Genomic DNA, 8,419 nt, shown 5'->3' on the forward strand with positions numbered 1-8,419 from the left:
ATTAGTGAGGGGAGTCCGTTAACTCTTGTAAAAGCTTCCCGTACGTCTAGCATTTTTGCGAGGCCAGTGAGCGGCACACCGGATGCCGAAACTTTGCCAAATTCCTACCCTACGTATGGTTCTTTGAGGCAAGAAGTCTCTGCTTCCATGTACGTATGCTAAATAAAATAATCAGAATGTGGATTTCGCTGTCGACGCGCACCACTCAAGTCTGAAGCTCTCCCATGGCAATGTGGATGTCCATGACATTTTCTTCACCCCTTTTCTCCCTTTTTCTTCCTTGTAAATAATGTTCTGGGGTGGTTGCCACTTGCCAGCAACATTCCTGCGCTGCTCCTCTGCTAGCTTGTCCCCGACGCACAGGGGTCAACCCACTAGTGCCTCTCCCGAGCTGGCCGAGCCCCCTGGCCGACCTGCGACTGCTCCCATTTCGATCCGCCGCCAGCCCAGCCGTCGCGGCGTCGCCTCGCCGGCCCCGCTTGGCCGCCCGGAGCCACCGCCGGACCGCCCTGACGTCCGCCCATAGCCGCTGAGCCCGTCGCCTTCTTCTGAGAGAGGTACCCATCCCCTGATCCCCCATGGCTGCTCTGAATCTGACGAATCTAAATCGAAGAACTTGACTAGATTTTCGGTACGAATTCTGAATTTGTCCAGACCCAGCAGCTCCTCGCGTCCCTGACGCTCCTTGGACAGTCTGGAAGCAGAGATCTTCTCTGCCCCTTTCTCCCTTGATAAAAAAATGTTTTGAGGTGGCACGTCATTGTTCCATCTTGAATAGGAAGTCAGGGTCAGGGCAAGGCAAGGGAAGGGAAAGTAGCCATCCTAAGCTGGGAGAGACTGGCAGGATGAAGCTGCCGGCTGCTGCAAGACGGTGCGATCTCTGCTCATGAGATCGAGGCCCGCATCTCATCTCATCTCACACGCTGGTAAGCCAGCAGGCAGGCATCACCGATCATCTTTTCATGCTCACCCACCTGCTCGTCGATCGTGTAACTCTGTCTGTTGACCACCCAGATCTCACACCCATGTGTCCATGATCTGCCCGCAACTTCTTGAGAAGAAGAAGAAGAAGAAGGAACCTCATCGAGATCGATCATGGATGGAGATCGGAGGAGGGAGCTGGCCGCGGTCACCGGTCCAGCGCGCGCGCAGGACAGCCCGGCGCGGCGTCTCATCGCCTGGCTGCAGCTTCTCTTCAGTGAGTCATCATCGATCTCCGGCCGTTCTTGATCGGTGTCCGCCGTCGATCGAGCTCGCTCGTGACCCGTTTCGATCCTTGGTCTGTGTTTCGCAGAGGCTTTTGTTCAGAGGCATAGCTGGTTGGCAAGGTGGCAGGTGGCGGGGCGCCCGGCGCTGCTGCTCCTCTTGGCCTTCCTGGTCCAGAAGAACCTGCGCCGCTCCTACCTGTCATGGCACAAGTCGCGGCTGCAGCGACGCGCCGCCGCCGCCGTCACCGTGCAGGCCGCGTTCCGGGCCATGGCGGCTCGCCGCGACCTCCTCCTCCGGCGGCGGACCAGAGCAGCCGTGTACATCCAGGTGACTAACATGATGCACTCAACTGCAGTTGTTGTACTGGTGTGTGTCGCAGTTCTCTGACAATGAACATTTTGTAAAAGGCGCAATGGCGCGCGCGCAGGGCGCTGTGGAGCTACCTGGCCATGAAGAGGGCCTCGGTGATCTGCCAGTGCGCTTGGAGGCAGAGCATTGCGAGGAGGCAGCTCGGCAAGCTCAGACTGGTCATACCCTGACCCCTCTTCATCTTCCACTCCTGTCGCTTGAGTGGTTGGTTGGTCATCTGAATTTGCTGAAATGTGCAGGCCAACGTCGAGAGGGAGAGGCTGGATGAGATCTGCAGGCTGCATGAGATGGTGGATGTGCTGCAGCAGGCCGTCGAGGACGCGGAGGTGAGGGTCATCGCCGAGCGAGAGGCGGCGGTCAAGGCGATAGCGGAGGCGCCTCCGGTGATCAAGGAGACTGTGGTATGGGTGGAGGATGCTGACAAGGTTAACTCGTGGAACGCCGAAGTTGACCGACTCAAGGTGATCTCTCATGCCAATGCTCCATCCAGAGATTGTACAATGTGCTATGGTTCAGTCATATGAATCTCTGATCTGTGGCTAGTTCAGATAAATGCAGAGACTAACGTGCTCTTGCTCTTTTAATTTTTTATGTGTGCTGCAGGGGTTGCTGGGAGCAGAAATGCAGGCCACCATTGACGCCAAGAAGGCCCTGGCAAAGGCTGAACTGAGAAATGAAAAACTGGCTAGGTTGCTTGGAGTTCAGGAGATTAAGAACAAAACGCTGCAAGATTCCGTCAAAAGGTTGCAATTTTTGTTTGCATATTTACCGTGCTGCACAATGCATGCTGGCTTTCTTGCGAGTTTAACGATCATGAATTCGGATATTTTGCACGGTCGTTGAGCAGGATGGAGGAGAAAGCTTCCGACCTCGAAGCGGAAAACAGAATGCTTAGACAGGCTGTTGCATCCATCCCTTCTGTCAAGTCACCATCTAGCGAAAACCACAGAGCACATGATCTTCAGGTACGCATGATCAAAAAGCATTCCATCTATAATCATGATCATCAATATTACTAAAACATGTTGTTGCATGTTGACAGGCAACTCCATTGAACGAGAAAACAACAAATGGTGCCGTTAAGCCTGTGATAGTGGACAGGAACGGCGATATTCATGACGTATGTATGGTCCTACAGTTAGGTTGATCAATATTTTTAGTGGGACGCGATGCTAATTTGACCCTGTGGGATCTCTTAACTAGGATGACAATGCTGAACTGCCTGGCTCAAATGATGCTGAAGCTGAGAAACAGCAGCAGGTAGGATTCAGGTTCCGAACTCTTGGATAAGCTTGGAACACCATCACAATTCATGTGATGCGCCTTTGGACGTTTCTAATGCTCCTGAAAATCTAGGAGCTGCTGATCAAGTGCATATCTGAAGATCTGGGATTCTCAACCGGAAGGCCTATCGCTGCGTACCTCATCTACCGCTGTTTGGTCCACTGGAGATCATTTGAAGAGGACAGAACCACTGTTTTTGACCGCATTATTCAGAAGATAAGTGCTGCAATTGAGGTATGTGACATTTACAATGGTACACATAACTGGCACTTCTTATGGACATAAGAAATATGGAGACATGATGTTTTGTCTTCTCCTGCAAGGCGCGAGACAGCAATGAAAAATTAGCATATTGGCTATCCAATTCGTGCACACTGCTGCTGCTTCTCCAAAGGACACTGAAAACCAGTGGTTCAGCTGCTTTGGCGCGTCAGAGGCGAAGACCATCGTCCCTCAACTCACCAAAGGTAATCATGTTGCAGAACTTCTCAGCTTCATCATTAGCTTATGTTATCAATGAACTTGGAATTATGTACTCAGTATCGGGTTGAAAAATTCCAGGAAAACCAAGCTCCTGGTCATCCTGAGCGTTCAGTTTCCGATGGGCGGTTGGTCGGTGCGCTGACTGACATTTCCCAGGTTGAAGCCAAGTATCCAGCTCTTGCTTTCAAGCAACAGCTCACGGCATTGTTGGAGAAGGTCTATGGAGTGATCAGGCACGACCTCAAGAAGGAGCTGTCGTCTCTGCTTGGGCTGTGTATTCAGGTATGCACTGCACGTCTGCTAATTCTCATTAGCATTTGATGGAAGATCAAAGACTGAGTGATGAAATTAAATACCTTGTCTAGGCACCGAGAACATTCATCGTCAGCCCCAGAGGAACAGGCCCTCAAGGAACAGACATGGCCCAACAAGCCTCCATGGCACATTGGCAGAGCATTATCAAGATCCTGACGAATTCCCTCAACGTTTTAAAATCAAATTACGTACGCACCAGAGCTATATCACTGGCTACCGTTGCTATTCGAAACACGTCTCATTTCGCATTCTTCTGCGGAAACGCATTTGCAGGTGCCTCCATTCCTGATCTGCAAGTTGTTCACCCAAGTATTTTCATTCATCAATGTGCAACTATTTAACAGGTACATGCAGCATATGTACTGCTACTCTTCATTCATTCATGTATGGGCAAAACTAGTGCCATGGACAGATGAACTGAAATGATATATTTTTGGATCAATTACAGTCTCCTGCTTCGGCGTGAGTGCTGCTCTTTCAGTAATGGGGAGTATGTCAAAGCAGGCTTGGATGAGCTGGAGCATTGGTGCCATTGGCTAACGGAAGAGGTGACAACATTTCTCCCCCATTGTTTCACTAGAGATCTCACAGGAAGCAGTTGGTAATCAACCTTCATCTGTAAAACAGTATGCAGGTTCATCCTGGGATGAACTGAAGCATATTCGGCAGGCGGTCACGCTCTTAATACTCGAAGAGAAGCACAACAAGTCTCTCAAAGAGATCACTGATGATTTCTGCCCGGTAAGTCTGGACCTTAGTGATCCTTACTGTTTTCTTAACAATCATAATCATCCTTCTCATGTCATTAACTTTCTTGGATACTACGTCTCTGTCCTGCGAATAGGCACTCAGCATGCAGCAACTGTACCGGATCAGCACGATGTACTGCGACGACAAGTTCGGAACCTTGGGCATCCCATCAGATGTAGGCCACTCCCAACACACACGATCTTCGCACGAATATGCAGGTTGCATCTCTTACCATTTCCCGGAGTGGATAATAATGATCCGTTGATACCGCAGGTCGTTGCGAGCATGCGAGCCAAGATGATCGGAGGATCGAGCAGCCCATCGGTGCAAGACGACATCAACTCTTTCCTCCTGGACGATGATTTCAGGTTCCAAGCAAAGCACCAGCCTCCCCCTTCTTTTCTGTTCACTTCACTGGCCCTGTTTGGGATGCTAGAATCTGCTTTCCTCATTCGTTCCGAAAAATCGCCGTTCATCTCTTGATGCAGCATACCGTTCTCCGTGGACGACATCGCCAGGCTGATGGTGCACGTGGACATAGCAGACATGGATCTGCCGCCACTGATCCAGGAGAAGAGTGGCTCCCCGTTCGAAGCCTGAACGGTTCTGGTGATGTACATACATAGCGCGTGATATATACACATACATACCACAGTTTTGGCTTGGTTTTTCGGGTACATAAAAATCAGTTTCCTTTCCCTTTTCTGGCTGGTTTTTGGGTTTTTGTTTTCCTTGTCTTGGATTTTGAGTGGTTCTTGGTTGCGTTTGCGTGTGCCGACCGACTTGTACAAAAGTGAGCTGTATATGTAATGTAACTATATATGTACATCCAGGAAAACAAGGGAAGAGATTTGGGGTTTTGATGATGGTTGAGGAGGTTGATGCTTCCAAGCCAAGCATAACCCTTCTGTGCTGCATATGTATATATACAGTGGTCAGGGTATTGAAATGGTGATGCTTTTCCATCACGACCGCATTTTTTCTTCCCTCGCCGTTTGAGCATGTGTCACTTGAGGCTGAGACTATCATTGCTTCCTAACCCTGACAATGTGATCGATGTCTCATCGCATAGATAGGTGGTCATGAACCCCCACAAAGAAAGGAAAAAAAAGGATGAGTGGCCATAATGATAACATGGAACAGACGTGTGACACAGAAGGGCCATCGAAAAACATCAGGGCCGGAGTGCCACGCACCCTACGTGTGGAACTTGTCATTTTGGAAGATAAAAAGGTTAAGCAGGACCAGTAATCAATGCTAGGGGCTTGGATGGAAAAGAGAAGCAAACAGTAAGAAAAGGGCATAGCCGCATATAATAAGCTAAAAAAAATAAGTTGCATCCTTTTGATTGGGCCGCTGGCCCCTTCTCTTTGTAATTGCAATTCCATCGGGTGTCCCCGAAGGGACGACAAAGACGCAAGAGCTGCCTGTATAAACCAGTACAAATCTCCGTCGCTTGGCGATGTGGTACTAAACTGGAGTTCGCAGCTGTCTCCCGCGAGCCGCAGGAACCGCGGGGTGGCACAAATGGGCCGGTGGCCCGCGCCTGCGGCGGCCCAACTTGGAAGCGAACTGGCACATACGACATATCGGACCAGGCCCTATCCTAGCAGTGGCAGGTTACGCTACCCTCAAAAAAAAAAGGGCAGGTTACGCTCGAGCAAAACAAAAAAGTAGTGACAGGTTTCTTAAAAAATAGAGGATATTACTGTTGCCGCAGATAGAATGTCCCTCTTGATCTTATGAATTCATGGTGTTACTGCAACTGAGCTTCATCAAGTTTCTCCAAAAAAAAAGAGCTTCATCAAGTTCAAGGCGTGCTAGCTATGATGCAAATGCCTCTTCTTCTTTTTTGAGTTGTGCACTGTACATGATAAGAGCATCTACAATCGCACCTAGCAAAAGTGAGGCCCTAAATGCTGATTTTTTTTTTTGAAACTATGATGATTTTTATAGCAAATTTAGAAACTATACACCCTAATGGAGAAAAATCAAAAGTATCACCCCGTCGGCCTCCTGTTGGCCGAAAAGGGACTTTTCGGCCAACCATTGGCCAAAAAGGACTTTTCGGCCAACACCTGCTCTACTGTTTAAAAAAATTCATATCAAATAGGATTTTTAGTATTTTAATTTGATTCTTTTTGCATTAGATTAGAAATTTTATGAAGTTTCTGTAGATATCATGTTTGAATAGATTTGAAAGTTTGAATTTAATTTTTTCATGAATTTGCTCAAATAACTAGATTGCCTATAATTTGAGTTAGGAATATTTTTTAAGATGATTCTTTTTGCTACTGGTTCTTTGTGAATTTGTTTATCAGTAGTAATTAATTGACGAATTTTATAATTATTTAAAATTAGGTTTTTATGAAAACAGTTCTGTTTTAGTGTTTGTTAGGTTTTATGCTATTTCTTTTAATTTTAATTGCTTTAAATTTTTTCTTTAGTTTTTTGACTTATTCTTTTTGTTTCTGTTTAGTTATCAGTAGCTATTTTATTTGTAGTATTTTATTGTATTTTATTTCTTTTATCCTACTAGAAAACTTGTTTTGAGCTTCATAGGAGTTTATATTTAAAAGTGCCTTGTAAATCCTGTACAACCATTGTTGTTTTATACATGACAAAAAAAAACTTTCCCGCAATCTTTTTCCCTTCATTTTCTTTGCCGCCATTTTATTTTCCGCCATTCTCTCCCGCCATACTAAGGACTGCTGCATCGACGGAGGATGACGATGATGCCTTCATGTGGAGTGTGAAACACTGTGTGAGAGAAGTCATAAGTGTGAAACACTCTCCGATGATGATGACGAAGCTGCAAACACTTATGACTTCTCTCAGACAGTGTTTCACACTCCACCAGCAGCACCGACGCAGGAGACACAGACCGTGCCAGACGATGTTATCTACGATCGTGGACACCATGAGGCTCGTTTTATAAGTTGAGAAGTGAAGATGGCGAGAAAGAAGATGGCGGGAAAGAAGATGGCAGGAGAGAATGGCGGGAAAGAAAATGGAGGGAGAGAATGGCGAGAAATAAAATGGCGGGAGAAAATGGAGGGAGGGAATGACGTAAAAACCTAATTTTAAATAATCCTAAAATTCACCAATTGATTGCTACTGATAAACAAAGTCACAAAGAACCAGTAGCAAAAAGAATCATCTAAAAAGAATACTCCTAGCTCAAATTATAGGCAATCTAGTGATTTGAGAAAAATCATGAAAATTCAAATTCAAACTTCCAAATCTAGTCAAACTTGATATCTATAGAAACTTTGTAAAATTCTAATCTAATACAAAAAGAATCAAATTAAAATACTAAAAATCCTATTTGATATGAATTTTCTAAAAAGTAGAGCTGGTGTTGGCCGAAGAGGGACTCTTTGGCCAACTGTTGGCCGAAAAGTCCTTTTTGGCCAACTATTGGCCGAAAAGTCACTCTTCGGCCAGCAGGAGGCCGAAAAGTCCCTTTTCGGCCAACAAGAGGCCGACGGGGTGATACTTTTGATTTTTCTCCATTAGGGTGTATAGTTTCTGAATTTGCTATAAAAATCATCATAGTTTCAAAAAAAATCCTAAATGCTTACGTAAACCATGCACTCTGAACCATCATGAAAGTCCTCTTCTGCCCACGAATTCAAATGAGCTCGTGATGAACAGTAAAATCTAAAAATTTGAAAGAAAAAATCTGAATTTATTTTGTGGCAACAATTGACAAATGTTTTCGGTGGTTGCAAAGTTTCGTCGTGGAAAATAAATCAACACACCAAAACGCTTTCAAAAATAGCATTTTTTTAGCATCGATTTTTTTGCCACGATTTCCACCAATTCGATTCATTGATGTAATTTTGCAAGCACTCGAAACATTTGGCAAAAATTGTCACAAAAAGAATTCATATTTTCTTCTCAATTTTTTGGGTTGAGCTTGAGCTAAAAAAAACATCACATCCGATCGGGGATAGAGGGGCTCCCCAATAATTCTCAAGGTAATCTGCAGCAGCAGCCATGAGCA

At 46.1% G+C, this 8,419-nt stretch overlaps 1 protein-coding gene across 2 annotated transcripts; it reads left to right on the top strand.

The window, feature by feature from the left end:
* Window positions 1-321: 321 nt before the first annotated feature.
* Window positions 322-5,378, top strand: LOC119266883 (myosin-17-like). Of its 2 annotated transcripts, none has more exons than XM_037548166.1 (20): window positions 322-557; window positions 655-926; window positions 1,015-1,198; window positions 1,295-1,536; window positions 1,617-1,736; window positions 1,818-2,039; window positions 2,182-2,321; window positions 2,426-2,543; window positions 2,621-2,698; window positions 2,782-2,838; window positions 2,935-3,096; window positions 3,186-3,329; window positions 3,424-3,627; window positions 3,711-3,848; window positions 3,934-4,004; window positions 4,109-4,208; window positions 4,288-4,401; window positions 4,505-4,585; window positions 4,684-4,778; window positions 4,899-5,378. In XM_037548166.1, exons 3-20 carry the CDS (start codon window positions 1,096-1,098, stop codon window positions 5,008-5,010), a joined length of 2,301 nt encoding a protein of 766 aa, XP_037404063.1. In that variant the 5' UTR covers window positions 322-557; window positions 655-926; window positions 1,015-1,095; the 3' UTR covers window positions 5,011-5,378. The 2 variants fall into 2 exon arrangements, with proteins under 2 accessions (XP_037404063.1, XP_037404065.1); XM_037548168.1 differs by having other exon boundaries at window positions 779-926.
* The last annotated feature ends 3,041 nt before the right edge of the window (window positions 5,379-8,419 follow it).

This window comes from Triticum dicoccoides, chromosome 3A (assembly GCF_002162155.2).
Source record: "Triticum dicoccoides isolate Atlit2015 ecotype Zavitan chromosome 3A, WEW_v2.0, whole genome shotgun sequence".
Classification (NCBI taxonomy): domain Eukaryota; kingdom Viridiplantae; phylum Streptophyta; class Magnoliopsida; order Poales; family Poaceae; genus Triticum; species Triticum dicoccoides.